Source organism: Xenopus laevis, chromosome 1L (assembly GCF_017654675.1).
Source record: "Xenopus laevis strain J_2021 chromosome 1L, Xenopus_laevis_v10.1, whole genome shotgun sequence".
Taxonomy (NCBI): Eukaryota; Metazoa; Chordata; class Amphibia; order Anura; family Pipidae; genus Xenopus; species Xenopus laevis.
In genome coordinates this window covers 178730293-178747161 of record NC_054371.1, presented here as the reverse complement: position 1 = coordinate 178747161, position 16869 = coordinate 178730293, and the positions used below count along the sequence as shown (strand labels likewise).

At 39.6% G+C, this 16869-nt stretch overlaps 1 protein-coding gene across 1 annotated transcript in view; it reads right to left on the bottom strand.

The window, feature by feature from the left end:
* The window catches only part of fbxw8.L (F-box and WD repeat domain containing 8 L homeolog), a 53518-nt gene that overhangs the window by 10609 nt on the left and 26040 nt on the right, over positions 1 to 16869 (bottom strand). Inside the window, 3 exon segments of the mRNA NM_001092209.1 lie at positions 5739 to 5948; positions 7019 to 7215; positions 13348 to 13505. Coding sequence (NP_001085678.1) covers positions 5739 to 5948; positions 7019 to 7215; positions 13348 to 13505 — 565 coding nt within the window.

Sequence of the window (16869 nt, the reverse complement as noted above, 5' to 3'; positions counted from 1 at the left end):
CCTAGTGGGACACTAACGTTTCATTCCATATATTTAAGATGTAACAAAAAAAGAAGTTTATGATACATGAATAATATATGTTTCAGTTAAAAAGCAGCCTACTCCAATCTGATGTCATATTTGAGAGTGTGCCAGGAGAGGCTACAGGGCCACATATAACTTATTAGATCTGCTTACAATAAGCCCATTGACTTCTTCTGACATGATGCCATTCCAGAGGCTGGCAATAGTAAACTTTCTTACCCGCTGCACTTAAGGCTTCTCTCTCTTCTCAATGTAACATTACCCAGGAGAGTTATTACAAAAGCACTTATTGCCTCCAAGCTATGCCTCGCTTTATCACAAAGAGAAGGTATAAAGTGAACCAAAGTTTCAGCCATTGTACTTGTATTAGAAACACTAAACATAAGGTTATGTCAGCTGTAATACGCACAATAGTACACACAGTGCAGACTGATCTGTAGACGACTTCGACTGTACAGCGTCGGTGCTTTAGAAATATTTCTCATCAATAATAATAGCGGTCTAAAGCTACTAATATCTCGTTTTTTTGTTGTTAGGGTTAGATCCCCTCTAGCCTTCAATATATTAGCTATAAAGTGGCAAGACAAACAGCCAATGAATAGTTAATGGAGACAGCCGAAAACAACTGTCTGGATGTTCAAGTGTCACGAGGGAGAAGATGCATAGCGGTCCCTAAGTTAATTCACCACTAGGGTGTATAATTAATTTAACTTTAAGTATATTAGAGAATGGCCAACTCTAAGCAACTTTTCAATTGTTCTTCGTTATTTATCTTTTATTGACTTTTTTAATTATTTGCCGCCTTCTTTTCTTTTCAACTTTTAAAAACAAATGCCCTATAAAGCTACTAATTGTTATTACTACTTTATATTACTCATCTGTTTATCCAGAGCCTCTCCTATTCATATTCCAGGCTCTTATTCAAATCAGTGCATGGTTACTAGGGTAATTTGGACCCTAACAACCAGATTGCTGCAATTGCAAACTTTAGAGCTGCTGAATAAAAAGCTGAATAACTCAAAAACCACATATAATAAAAAATGAAAACCAATTGCTCACCGTCTCACTTTCTATATCAGGGGTCCCCACTGCCGGTCTGCAGCCAAGAACCAGGCCACAGACAGTCCTGAACTGGGCCACTGAGCCTAGCTCGGAATTAACGTGGTGCACCAAATCGGACACCGGCATGACAAATTGGATGCCAGCGTGCCCGAATTGGACACGCAGTTGCCGCTGGCACCCCCGACCCCCTCCCGACAACCCACCCCTGACTCCCTCCCGGCCCCTCGACTGAATGGAGATTCAGTTATTCACAGTAACTCACAGCCACCAAATTATCACAAGTTTTACCATCAGTTTAAAAGGGGAATATGTTTACTTAAATTGGGACTCCACCCTTTTTCTTTTGTGTAATGAAATAAAATGTAGTTCAATAGTCTGAGCACTATTTGTAAATGTAGCAACTAATAGTAGTATGTGTGGGTGTCCCTTTATTAACTGCTGGTGTGACTGTTGAAACAAAGTAGCAGAAGACACCTCCAGCCACTACGAATTCCCAAACTTCATTATCGGTCCATTCATTCACTAGCTGGCTTCTGCTACATTGTGTCAAGAGTCAGAACCAGCACTGCAGAAAGAGAACAAAAAGACTGCTGCATTCAAGAGCAAGAACTGTTGAAAATGTCTACTTAATGTATATTGCTTAGAAATTGTATTTTCTCTCATAATGCAAAACAAAGGATACACTGCCTACAAGTGCTGGAGGGATTTGCAAGATCCCCATTTTAAATGGTTAAATAGATGTCCGACAGTTCAAACATTACAAATACAATACATGTGGCTTAAATGACAAAGACAAGACAGAATGATGATCTACTAAACCCACGCCAGACAGATATAAGATTCTTCCCTCTTCATGTGGCTTTTCAGTGTGTGACTGTTCTCAGCCATAGAAGTTGTCCCTCCTCGGGGTGCATGAAATAATTATACTAAGAGCAGCAAACGGACTCATTCACAGGGTGATGTCAGCTGGGAAAGCGGTGCCAAGTAGCAGTCCTCTGTCCCCAGCACATTGCAGCCATCTGGATTACTTAATTTCTGGAGATGTGATTCGTTTACACATTAATGATTATCTTAACCCATTTAGACCTAGGCAGAAAAGTGGGTAGTTTCATAGAAATGGCTCTATACGATCAATGAAGAAACCATTCTACCAAGCCGACATTTGTGCTTCCGTTTGATCAGACATATAAAAAACGTCTGATATGATAAACCTAATAATTTTTTTTAATCTGAAAAGAGATTTAAATGAAATTTATATTTCAGACTGATAAGAAATCAGAATTTGATAAGATAACGAACGTAACCCCATGTTAAGAGAATAATGTTGTGCAATCCTCCAACTAGTGCTCACCTGGTAGGAAGAGATGCCAACCAATCAGGCAGCATAATGACAGCTACCCACCAAATGACAGACATTATAGTGGCACAGTAGCTATGTATGGGTTAACAAATTGTCGACACACACCCACACCCACCCCTTACCCGCCACTCTGCTTTACATTATATACCCTTATGTGCCCTTGCCTGACCTGCCTGAAGGATCTCCCTCTGCCACGGGTCTCCCTCTACCACGGAACTCCCTCGATCATGGAACTCCCTCGATCATGGAACTCCCTCGATCATGGAACTCCCGCGATCATGGAACTCCCTCGATCATGGAACTCCCTCGATCATGGAACTCCCTCTACCATGGCTCTCCCTCTACCATGGAACTCCCTCTATCATGGCTCTCCCTCTACCATGGCTCTCCCTCTACCATGGCTCTCCCTCTACCATGGCTCTCCCTCTATCATGGAACTCCCTCTATCATGGCTCTCCCTCTATCATGGCTCTCCCTCTACCATGGCTCTCCCTCTACCATGGCTCTCCCTCTACCATGGAACTCCCTCTACCATGGAACTCCCTCTATCATGGAACTCCCTCTATCATGGAACTCCCTCTATCATGGAACTCCCTCTATCATGGAACTCCCTCTATCATGGAACTCCCTCTATCATGGAACTCCCTCTATCATGGAACTCCCTCTATCATGGAACTCCCTCTATCATGGAACTCCCTCTATCATGGAACTCCCTCTATCATGGAACTCCCTCTACCATGGAACTCCCTCTACCATGGAACTCCCTCTACCATGGAACTCCCTCTACCATGGAACTCCCTCTACCATGGAACTCCCTCTACCATGGAACTCCCTCTACCATGGAACTCCCTCTACCATGGAACTCCCTCTACCATGGAACTCCCTCTACCATGGAACTCCCTCTACCATGGAACTCCCTCTGGGCACATTATAAGGTTGCTTATTCTAATATTTGCTTTTGTTTTATAACTTGTTGAAATCTAATCGCTGATTGGTTGATATGCATCTCCCTCTGCCACGGCTCTCCCTCTACCATGGAACTCCCTCTACCATGGAACTCCCTCTGGGCACATTATAAGGTTGCTTATTGAACTGAATCAGCAAGAAACTCATGTAAAGGAAAACAAGACTATATAGGAGAGAATTCAAAGGTTGCTTAAAACATACACAATGGCAGTGTTTCAGTAAAAAAAATTTTTTTTAGTAACAAAAAAATGAATGAAAAGCTTCTAAGTATGTGACAACAATAGGCAAACCAGCTCAGCAGTAATTATGATGTGGGATCCAGGTGCACAAGCCCCTGACCTGCAGATTGAGGAGAAAGAGTCATTCCATGGAAGGAACAGCGACACTCACAGATCCCACAAACAGGAATTGTAAAGGAACTGCAGACTTTAATGTAAGCAAATATAGGACACATTACCTTGTTGATATGGGGGGGTTTGTGGATGCACACCTAAGGCCAATTTCAAAAAGTATAATTTCAAAAAGTATAAAGCCCTGTCTAAGTAATTCAAGTAAATATGCCAGTGCATTTAATTTTGAAACAGGGTTTTTTTGTTACAAAGTTATGATCATAATATTGATAAGCCACCATACCACGTCAAGGTAAAACCCCACATGGTGGTCCCTAACTTATTTATCTTTAGTCATAGTAAACAAGGTACATTACCTCTCTGTAGTAGCAATTCTTTGTATAAACATCTCCTGTGCCTTGGTTTCAACTCTGTGCTAGATCCTCCCCCGCCAACTTGCTGAGCGGCTTTTAAGAGGGAGAGACTGCCTTAACCAACGCCCATTTAAGAAAAGTAGAAATCAGGTGTTGTAATTAAAATCAAGGTAGAGTGATATGTGCAGTTGCACAATAGTGTGTATACATGTGTAAGTGAAAAGTGAAAGTATGTATGGTAGTGGTAAGGGAAAGTGTATGTGTATTTGGGAGTATATGTGTAAGAAAGCATAGAATAAAAGAATGTAAAGAAGAAATAAATGAGAGACATAATAAGTGTATGTGTACATAGAGTAGTGTCTAATGGGACGTTGGTTTTTTCACGGCTAGACCCTCCCATGCCGCCAGCACTTATGGCTTTTAAGAGAGAGCGATTGCACAAACCAAGGCACAACAAGTGAGGGGGACCACCAAAAGTATAAAGGGGGGGTATGAGGGTGCAATAACCACATGAGCTTAGCCAAAGCTTCAGGCAAATACATCAATATGGGGGGGGTTTGTGGATGCACACCTAAGGCCAATTTCAAAAAGTATAATTTCAAAAAGTATAAAGCCCTGTCTAAGTAATTCAAGTAAATATGCCAGTGCATTTAATTTTGAAACAGGGTGTGGGGTTTTACCTTGACGTGGTATGGTGGCTTATCAATATTATGATCATAACTTTGTAACAAAAAAACCCTGTTTCAAAATTACATGCACTGGCATATTTACTTGAATTACTTAGACAGGGCTTTATACTTTTTGAAATTGGCCTTAGGTGTGCATCCACAAACCCCCCCATATTGATGTATTTGCCTGAAGCTTTGGCTAAGCTCATGTGGTTATTGCACCCTCATACCCCCCCTTTATACTTTTGGTGGTCCCCCTCACTTGTTGTGCCTTGGTTTGTGCAATCGCTCTCTCTTAAAAGCCATAAGTGCTGGCGGCATGGGAGGGTCTAGCCGTGAAAAAACCAACGTCCCATTAGACACTACTCTATGTACACATACACTTATTATGTCTCTCATTTATTTCTTCTTTACATTCTTTTATTCTATGCTTTCTTACACATATACTCCCAAATACACATACACTTTCCCTTACCACTACCATACATACCTTCACATTTCACTTACACATGTATACACACTATTGTGCAACTGCACATATCACTCTACCTTGATTTTAATTACAACACCTGACTTCTACTTTTCTAAAATGGGCGTTGGTTAAGGCAGTCTCTCCCTCTTAAAAGCCGCTCAGCAGTTGGCGGGGGAGGATCTAGCACAGAGTTGAAACCAAGGCACAGGAGATGTTTACACAAAGAATTGCTACTACAGAGAGGTAATGTACCTTGTTTACTATGACTAAAGATAAATAAGTTAGGGACCACCATGTGGGGTTTTACCTTGACGTGGTATGGTGGCTTATCAATATTATGATCATAACTTTGTAACAAAAAAAAACCCTGTTTCAAAATTACATGCACTGGCATATTTACTTGAATTACTTAGACAGGGCTTTATACTTTTTGAAATTGGCCTTAGGTGTGCATCCACAAACCCCCCCATATTTACACATTACCTTGTTGCCATGATTAGAGAACCAGCCAAAGCTTTTAACACCAAATGCTGCATGGGTAGGAGAGACATCTAAACAGGTGACTGGTTGGCCATATGTAGAGTGCAGGACATGTTCAGGTTCTTTTGCCTTCAAGAGGTAAACCATTTCATCAGCAGCAGCTACGGCCAAAGAGTGGCCTCCAGAACCATGAATCAAATGAAGGAAATTCACCTACAACAATGTAAAAGGTGAGAAATAAACACAGGCTGTGCAGAATAGACAATAAAATCAGCTAACAAAACAGCTTGGATTATCTATGGCCAAGTAGACATGGATTGAGTTGAAGTGTTAAATATGAGGTAAAACTATTCATAAAGATCTATTTACTATGAACATCATGTTGGCCTGAGCATGGATTATTCACAGGTAAAGAAGAGGGGCTGTAGCTTCTGCACTTGCTGCTGTTCCAATCATTTGGGCTGCTGACCCATAAGAGCAGAACAACATCCTGCATATGGCTTCTCTTCTGGTATTCATATGTTCGCCTAATGGTTTTAAAAAAACAGTGGTGAGCACAACTTTCCCTTGCTTGTTATAGTTATACAGGAGCAGTGACCAGCTCCATGTTGTAGCTCCCACCCCCTCCAGCTATAGTCAGGTGATCCCACTGGTGTCTAATAAAAGGGCAGCCAAGTATGGAGGTTTACTTTGAAAGCAGCTAGTAAGTTGCAGGTAAAACATAGTCCCTTTGTAAAATGTATAATGAAGCAATAGAATTCTTAATGAATCAGATAAAATTGAGCGTAGGACTGGCCAGATATGGGATGACTTTGATGTAGTTGGCCAGCTTAAATATATTGCAATATATGGACAAACAATCCCTGTTTTGTTTAAAGGGTAAGGCATTTTTCAGTAGCAGTATGCACAAAATATCTCTGTCTTAAATATATTGATAATGGGTTGAGTGCAGAGGACGCTTGTATTTGACTATTCATATGTTCGGCCCATGGGCTAATCGGTCAAGATTCTGAAAATGACCAGCTTGCATATGGCTGCCGTAAGAAACAAACCAAATATTAATAACCCAGTGCATAATGATTGCAAATCCCCAGTCACATCATTGGAAGACAGCAATAGGCTGATTCTGGTCATTCCTCTAGCTACAACATTAGACTAGCAGAATTGCAAAACTACTTAAATAACTTCTACATACTGCTGTGAACTTAGTCTATGCAAAAGCTTATTTTGTAATGCAAATAACCCATTAATGACAAATATATCTAGAGATAATGGCAGCTTACCAGCTTCTGGGTGCGGAAGTGGCAGGTGCTCCGCCAATAGCCTCTCTCATCAGGGCACTCGACTTTGATCTGAAATCCTGAGGCAGTTGCTATAGCAGCAGATTCTGGGCAAAGGGCTAGTGCTTGGATTTTCTGATTGTGCTGATAATGATGAATAGGTTCCTGGCCAGCCTGCAGGCTCCAAACATCAACGGTACCTAGGGGTATAAAAGATACAAATCTTGATAGAGAAGTGAATTTTACAAGGAAAAAAACATTAGAAAAGAACATGTACTGGGTACCCACCAATGTAATGCTCCACATACTTTCCATTTAGCTTTTGCTTTGCTGCTGCTCTTTATAAAATGCAATAGAAATATTTCACATGTTCTTCCATAATCGGACACATTTTGAGCACATTGCAGGTTATTTATTTAAGCTCAAATTTTTCTGATCGGACTTTTAAAGGGGGAAAACTAAAATTTTGAGGGGGAAAAAACTAATTTTTTCAAGATTTATAACAACCCAAAACTAATCTGAAAAATTCTGGGATTTTGGATGATAAATTGAAAAAAAAAACCCCAACGATTCAGGAGACATATCTGAAAAATTTGCACGATTCAAGCTTTTTCCCAATTCTATCAAAACTTTCCCCAAACTGGAGGTTATTTTCATTAATAAATAAGGTAAAATCATGGACGGGAGTTTGGGCTAGTGTGTTTTATTGAAATTATGAGAAGATTTGAGTCTAAGTAAATAACCCCCATTTGTTATAACAAGGAAAGTATTTTTAAGGGGTCTATAATATAACACAATGACCTACATGCTGGTCGGAGGGGCTCTCCTGTTCTACTCTACTGAAACATAGATATCAGTTCAAATGTATAGGTGTGGGATCGCTTATACAGAAACCCAATATCAGAAAACACCACATAAGAGGAAGGCCATATCCCAGCGTCCTCTTTGAGCAAATAAATTTGTTTTAAAAAAAGATTTTTCTCTGTATTAATAAAACAGAACATTTTACTTGATTGTTACTAAGGGGTTCTTTAATGTTTCAATGTTTGTAGTACAGGTGTGGGACCTGTTATCCAGAATGCTCAGGACTTGGGGTTTTTCCATACCTCAAGTGTACTAGAAAATTATGTAAACATTAAATAAACTAGTTTTGCTTCCAGTAAGGATTAATTTTATCATAGTTTGGAACAAGTACAAGCTACTTTTTTATTATTACAGAGATTATCTTTAAACATTTGGATTATTTGGATAAGATGGAGTCTATGGGAGATGGCCTTATTGTAATTCAGAGCTTTCTGGATAATGGGTTTCTGGATAACGAATCCTGTACCTGTAGTCTTAAAAGTACGGTGGAAAACAGATCTATATATATCTAATCTCCAAAAAGAACCAGCAACACTGGGATATTCCTAAAAGTAAAAAAGTGTATTTAGTGAAGCATGTACAGCCAACGTAAAGTTGTGGTCCCAATTGGGACCTTTCTCAAGAAAACTTGCAACTGGGTTACGTTGGGAAGGGGGGGTCAGGCTGATCAGTAATAAAGTCAGATTTAGATAATCAGCTTCTATGACAGATAAAACTAACGCTGCCTGGAGAACACTGAGCATTGATCCAAGATAGCGAGCTCCTGTGGACAGCTTTGAATGCTCGGATCATTACTCTTATAGGCCTGCCAAACCTCTGGGCGGGTGCAGTGAGTTTAGTATGTAAAATAGAGCATATTAGCCATATTCATTCAAGACTTTAGTTTGAATAAAAGTCGGTTGAAAGATAGGCAAACTGTTGAGTACAAAAACATCAAAGCCTTGGAACAGTGAAAGTGCCACAACAAGAAGACTTACTTAATGGAGACACTTAAAATCTGAGACCTTGATCTGTTTTGAAACCAGCTAAAACAATTATTTACCTTTTAAGCAATTAATGCAATTACTATTTCGTGAAGTTGTTATCCGAGGCAAAGTTCTGCTGAAAGCGTCAAAGCTCCTTGGAGACATTGTTCTACCCGAAGTTCATCTTTAGACAAAAGGCCTAATTGCATCTTTGGCTCTGTGCTCTCCATACACGGCAACTAATTGTTTAGGCAAATAGCGGATTAATTTAAATATGCATTGCTAATAATAAAAGCAAATGGCCTCCATTATGTTTGTCGCTCCCAGGCTGATCAGTATAAATCTTCCACCCAAGACCCATTAGGTTGGTGGGGAGGCGTGGATGGTTCACATTACTTCACAGCAGTAGCACTTTTTAGACATCAAACGGCACTTTTTGAAAGCAAACATAAATCAGCTTAAACTCATTAGGTACCATTTGCACTGCTTACGGTTTCATTATTGCTCTCCTTTGGGAGAAGCAGCTGGCATCACTACTCGATCCATAATAATTTATTTTTTTTAACATGGAACTTTAACAAGGGTGAAAGGCTTGTGATGGATTGATATGGGATTTTTGTTTGAAAGAAAAAAAAAAAAACTAGTCTGGAGCAAAGTTCCCCAAAGCTTCTTTTTTTTTTTTTTTTTTTTTTTTAATAGGAGTCCTGCTCAGTTAGCAACAGATTGATTAAGTGCTCCTGCAATGGAAAGTTCATATTTTAAATGCCATTCCTACTGGCCCCTGATGGGCACAATAGCAGCAGATGTGTTGTGTTGACAGTTACTAATAAAACCATTTATTGATGGGGTAAAAGATCTATCAATGGGTTTACTGCACTACAATTAAAGGCTGCCATAAAGCTTTGGCTACGTAAGCTTAAAGGGGATCTATTGCGAAAATCAAAATTTAATGTAAGCTTCATCTTGTTGAAATAAGAAATATAATCTAAATATAATCAATTATAAATTCTGTGCCATTTATGAAATAATCAAGTTACTCTTCACTCTCTATGAGCAACCTGTCTCTCTTCATTCTGTCTTCCTGCAGTATGTGGAGTCAGTTTTTGATTGACAGGTCTAATACATCCTTGGGGGGGGGGTCACACACTTACCCTAAGTGCTCATTCTTTAAAAATAACCGGCTCTGATAGAAATCTTGTTTCTCTGTGTGCAGGGTGTTTGCCAGAGTCTCTTATTTTGTAACCATTTGTTTGTGCTCGAGTTGGTTATTTGAGTTATTCTGCTAAGAAAGGGAGTCCCCCCCTAAAAGATGTATTTGACCTACCTGTCACTCAAAATCTGACCCAGACCTCAGCATGACGAGAGGTTGTGGAGAGTGAGATACTGAAGACTAACTTGATTATTTCTTAAACAGTACAGAATTTTTAATTGACTTTATTTAGAAAGAGTCTTATTTTAGTGAGATGAAGCTTACATTACATTTTCGAGATAGATTCCCCTCCCTTTAATGGCCTGTGTAGGAGGCCAAAACAAGGGTCTGTGTGTGATCACGATCTGGCTGGGGATTGGCCAATAACCTATTGAACAGCTTTAAAATTCCCATCATTCAAGGACCACTGATTGGTTGATGCAAATAATTAAGCCAAATTCGAACCAACACCTCAGTGTACATATCAGATAAAGATACAATGGTTTGGGAACCTTACAGAACAGGCAGATCTTTACATTTATGGCCATTTTAGATTGTAAGCAAATAATGAAAGTAATATTATAGCCCTGCCACAACCTCAACCCCACGAAATGGGCTCCTAAAAAGGTTCATTACTCAGTGTAGAGTCGTGCGCGGAGCCAATTTCTACAACCCGGACCCGACCAGAACCAGCAGCCTGTGACCGGAACCGCAACCCGCATATTTACCCACTTTAATCCGATACCGGACCCACAATCCGCTGACCACCATCAAACAGGAAGTGACATTTCTGTAAACTGGAAGTGACATCATCAAGTGGGCGAGGACAGAAACAAGTTTTGTAAAATTTTAAAAAGGACTAAAATATTACATAAGATAAGAAATTTAGATGAGACCCGCAACCGGCATCTATACCCGCACCTGAAAATCCTCCCCTCATTCCACAGGGAAGCGGATTTTTTTGCGGGTAACCCACGGGTACCCGACCCGCTGCAGAGCTCTAACTCAGTGTGCATGCTCAGAATAGAAATTATATCCAGGGGAGCCCTTCGTAAACTGAATGTGGTGTTACAATCCCTCTCTATAATATGGTCATGTAGGCAGCCAAACATATTTCAAGACTAACAGAAACATGCTATAGTTTCAGCACTGTGATGGTGCATTTAAGAGCTGGTTTTTACTAGCAATAATTCATTTTTTTTTTTTAAAGAGAGAACCTACCGGAACTTTTTGATAAGGCAGAACTCCTCCATACATTCAATTGGCGATGCAGGGAATGAGGTGCGATGTATGAAAGCTACAGGCTCTCTGAATTCCCAGTAAGGTGGCAGAAAGCCAAACGGCACCAAGCCTGGCAGCAGATGGGGTCTTGGCATTGCCCTGCCAGTTCATGCATTAGCAGCATCTGCTCATTACCTGGCACAACGGACTCTTCTGCTTCCCTCCTCCTGTTTCCTGCCCACCCATGATCTCCAAGCAAAGCAACGAAGAACAGCGCTTGTATTTTATTATGCAGGGTTGAATAAAAGCACATTCACTCATAAATAAATAAATAGGTAGGTAAAGCATTAGTTGGCAAGGACAGCAGGAGTCGGAGAAAAGAGTGGTGCTCCAGCTATCTAGGTAGGAATAATCCTATTCATCTGCAGAAAAATAAATCTTACAGTCATTGTGAAATGACTCTTATGCATTCACTACGAGCCAATGATTAGAACCCTATCAGGGAGACCTTTAATGAACAGCAAATTGAAATTATATTAATCTACACCGCAGAAAGGCATGGGCACAGATAAAAGACTTTCAGGGGCGGCTGCATGAGAACTACAATCTCTGGGCTTTACATGATTACAGGATATTTAAAATGATTTTCTCTTACTTTGAGTCAGCAGGGTTAACATTCTGCAATAGTTTGCCATGAAGACAATGTTGGCTACCCCCCCCCCCACCTGGCACCGAAAAAGCTTCTTAGCTACAAGCCTCAAAAGAACCGACAATGAGTTTAATAGGTGCTGCTCTTCTCTGCTTTATAATACACGTGAACAAGCACGCGGCAGCCAACAAACACGTCCACTTATAGTAAATTCTGCTCTGTGAACAATGTACTTCAGGTCTGTTTTATTTTATTAGCTCTTCAAATGTTTCAATGCAGCCAAGATAGAGACATATTGCAATCAGCCTACTGAAGTGCTTGTCCATGAAGCAGCCTAGGTGCAAACTTATATATATATGCTTATATAACATTTTATAACTTTCCCCTAATGCTTACAACAAGAGCTTGCTTCACAACTAAATTGTACTCTGTAGTCTTTACTTAACTCATGCCACAAAATGGAGCTGGTTCAAGTGAATCTTTTATCAGTTAAGTTCATGTATATGTGTAATATTTTTTTTTTGTTCCTTACACCATATGAAATGTCGAGTAATGGGAGCAGCAATACCAGATTTAGTCCAGGGTCCTTTATTATGCAACTGGATGGCCACATCCTTCCTAATTACTTCTTACAGAAATCATGTACTATTGAAATCAAATATCAGGTAGCCACAAAGGAACTAGTCTAGTTGAGTAATGGCACTGGGAGCAAAGCCAAATAAAGGTAACCGATGCTGGAGTACCCCATGCATAGCATTAGCAGGAAGAACCCAATATATTGATAGTTGCCATAAAGACTTCCAGGCATTCCCTGTATGAATCACTGGACATTTTCAGAATGCAACTGTTGGACCTTTACCAACGTGGAGACACTGCTCCTGAAACAAGGTCCTTGCCCAATATATGCAGTGGCATGAGAAAATCAACGGATAGGCTCTGCCCCAATGGGATAATATAGTGACAGCAACAAATACATTTAGATCCCTATATTCAATATTCATCTATAGTTTAACTTCCATTTTTTAGATAAATATGGATGAACTCAGAAGTGCTGGCAAACACACTACAAAAAAACAAACTTTACTCTAACAAGATTGAAATAAATAGTAGGTCAAGTCAAATTAAGCATTTGAATTTTTGGCATAAATAACACATACAAGAGAAGAGTTCTAGACATTACAGTACAGTAGCAGCCGGCTCTATTCTGAAATGAATTAACTAATAGTGAAGCAACACGGAAGGACTACATAGTAGTAAAAATGGATTAAAGACGTGTGGGCTAAATTATGTTATAGTCTGGATTAAATTATTCAAATTAGCAGATGTGTGCAAATTTGCTTAGGTGTGCTGCCTACTGTAGAAGCAAAATGCCAAGCATTCATTTATTCTTTCATAGGATCATAAAGCATACAGTATCCAGTAGGACTGGACTTAAATGACTTACCATCCTCATAGACTGCAACAGCCAGGGATCGATTTATTTTCACAAATGACACAGAGGGGGGTTGCGCCACATCAAATGAGTCCCGGGAAGCTTTCAGATAAGGGGCATCAAAGCATGAGACACGTGTATCCCAGAGCCGAACATCTCCTGACGTATACCTAAAAAAACATTCAAAATATCACTTGTGTCATAATAACATCTTATTCTGTATGGGTAAATGGAAAAAAAGAGAAACCCCTACTTATAAATGGGAAATAAATTCCCATTTGAACATGCTGATTAATCAAGTTACATGGGTAATGTTAACAGAAAGTAGCCTTAAAGTGATAGCATACCATAATTGAGTAGAGACTTAAGGTGGCAACAATTACGATCTTTCCAGTAAAGATCATTCATTCAAATACCCACAGGTAGAGCTGAATGGACAGATATACAGGGAGAAACAATAGAATTCTACCTGTAACTGATGATTAAGTACTAACAATGACCGATGTTCAGGTGCCTTCAAAGGAACCCAATCAAAGATTTCTGCCAAGTCTGTTCGACGAGCCGATATCGGCAGACATCCAAGTCTTCTGGCGATATCGGTCAGCTCATCTTCCACCATACGTACACCGAATATAGTACGAAAATTAGTTTAGTATTATATTATGGATCGGCGCATCTGTGGCCACCTTTACTTACAGTTACAGAATGTTCTAATTAAACATTCTGCATAGGCATAATTTGTTATTGGTCTATATACATTAAAGGAAAACTATACCCCCCAACCAATGTAGGTCTCTATAAAAAGATATTGCATAAAACAACTCATATGTAAAATCCTGCTTCATGTAAATAAACCATTTTCATAATAATATACTTTTCTAGTAGTATGTGCCATTGGGTAATCCTAAATAGAAAATTGCCATTTTAAAAAATAAGGGCCGCCCCCGGGATCGTAGGATTCACTGTACTGTATGTTAGGTCACATGAGCCAATTAACAGACAGAGTTCTGTCCTTTGCTTCCACACTTCTTCCTCTTACAGTTAGAGTTGAAGTATTTCTGGTCAGGTGATTTCTGAGGCAGCACACAGACCATCACAAAATGGTGGCTCAAGGCAAGAGATGTAAAAGGGCAATATTTACTTAAATATATATTCCAGTTTGGTAAGATTCTTTAATATGCCACTTAATATGATATGAAATATCTGTTGCTTGAGTGTTCATTTTGGGGGTATAGTTTTCCTTTAAATTGAGAGCTACTGTGTTGCTTAATCTACATAAATAAAACAGTATCAAACACAAACCAATTTATCATGTTTGTTTACCAGATTATAACTTTGAGCTAACCATCTCTTGGATGTAGACATAACATCTCAAAGCAAATCTATTGTTGTAAATCACATGTGCCAACTTTCCAACTGTAGAGCAAAACTAAGCCACTTTATTATGTATATTCATTATTTCCATACAAATCCTTCTCCTAATGAGGGCCTGCGGCAATCCTCTCTACGGAGCAGAGCAGCAGACAATGGAAAATGAATAGCTGGTTCTATGACTGCACAGCAACTTAAGGTCAGGTGGCTGCTACTCTCCTAAATAAAAAGGCAGCCCTTAGAAATAACAGGATCAGAGCACCCTCTTACTGAACTTTGGGGGAAAAAAATATTTCATATTAAGGAGGCACAGTAGAGTCAGGGCAGTTAAAGGGGACCCGTCACCCAAAAAAATTATTCAAAATCCTATTTTATCACATTAGTCAAGCAAAATGAACTTTAATTACACTATATAAATTATTTGAATCTTGCTTCCTTCAGTCTGGGATTTCAAAATTATAGCAAGCAGGCAGCAGCCATTTTGTGGACACTGTTATTAAGACAAGCCTTGTATCATCTCAGAATCTTGTTTGTGCACCAGAATGGGGGACCTGATGTCCATCCCCATGCCCTGGCTACACAGTTAAATGGTAAAGAGAACGGGGGAATGTGTGGAGAGCAGTGACATCTAGGAATTGCTGAATGGAAAGTTAAAGTAATTGTCTGCCCCGCCTCTATGCCACTGGCATAGAGGAGTGGCAGACAATATTTGATTGACAGCTGAGATTTTTAAATGAGTTTACAACAGCTATGAATGCTTCAATAAAAAATAGAAATTGGATTTCATGTTTAATTTGAAAAGGACTTTTATTATACAGATTTTTGTGTCTGGGTGACAGGTCCACTTTAAGGGGGAAAAACGAATAGGATGAAGGGAACAACAAGTTGTAAGTGCAAGATCAGATGATAAGATCAACAGCGACTGAATGGAGCAGAAAAGCATCCAGAGATGCTATCCATAATTTATAATTTGTCCAGTAACTGTCCAAACAGAACAGCAAGTAGAGCTTGTGTTACTTGTTAATTCATTCATATTAGAAATGTAAAAACTGCCAATATTATGAAACCAAAACAAAAGAATATTCATGCAAATTGTAACGTTCTCAAAAGAGAATGGGTTGCTACATTAAAGGGGTTGTTCAACTTTGAGTTAACTTTTGGTATGATGTAAAGTGATATTGGTTTTCATTTTTTATTATTTGTGGTTTTTTAGTTATTTTGCTTTTTATTCGACAGCTCTCCAGTTTGCAATTTCAGCAATGAGGTTGCTATTTACAATAGGCACATTTTTGGGACAAAAGGATGAGTTTCCAGACAATAAAAAAAAAAAGCAAAAAAAATCTAAAAGCAGACTTTTGCTCATGTAATATATCTCGCGTGAGCCTCATTAGCAGAACAGAGTGGTCCTGTTGTGTGTTGCTAAACATATAGCAGCTGAGTAGCAGTGCGACAGCTGATCCAAGGGGCTACAGAGTCTGTCTAATGCATTTCTGGAACAGGAAGGCCACCCTGGCAATGTCCCCATCACTTTCCATTTTTACAAAGGGAGATAAAGCCTGACCAACAACAAAGTAATGGCAAAATGCATACTGGGAAAAAAGTTTGTATGAAACACAACTGGCATTCACAGGGGAAAGGGACTGTTGCGATGGAGCTGGACACTGCCCCTAATGAAGTGGCACAGAATAAGCAAAGACGTGTCCAGAACACAGAGGAAATATTGAGCCAGTTTGCAAGCCAGTCTGGCTAACAACATAGACAGGGATCGTTCAGTACAAAGAGGTCCAGTGGTGGAAGAAAAATAGCCGCAATCTCCCTCCAGGGCCCCAGATGTCTTCATGCACACGTTGTGCCAACCACAATCAAATGATGGAGAAGTGGTGCTGACAGGCCGGCTAATTGTCAGCCACTGGCCAATCGCTCTTGGCTACCAAATGTCTATTTTACCACTTACTACTGAAAAAAGGTGCTGTGTGGAAAAACAGTGTTGTGTTTTGGTGTTTACATTCAAACGGAAAAGTCATTGTGCTTCTAAATTAAACTGCTTTGTGAATTTTTCATATATTTGAATTTAAAATTTGGGTCGTCTCAGTCTGGTTAATGGCGAGGCCATTACTTTTTCCCCTCACGTGAATTTATATTAAGCCTGACTTTGTAGTAAGT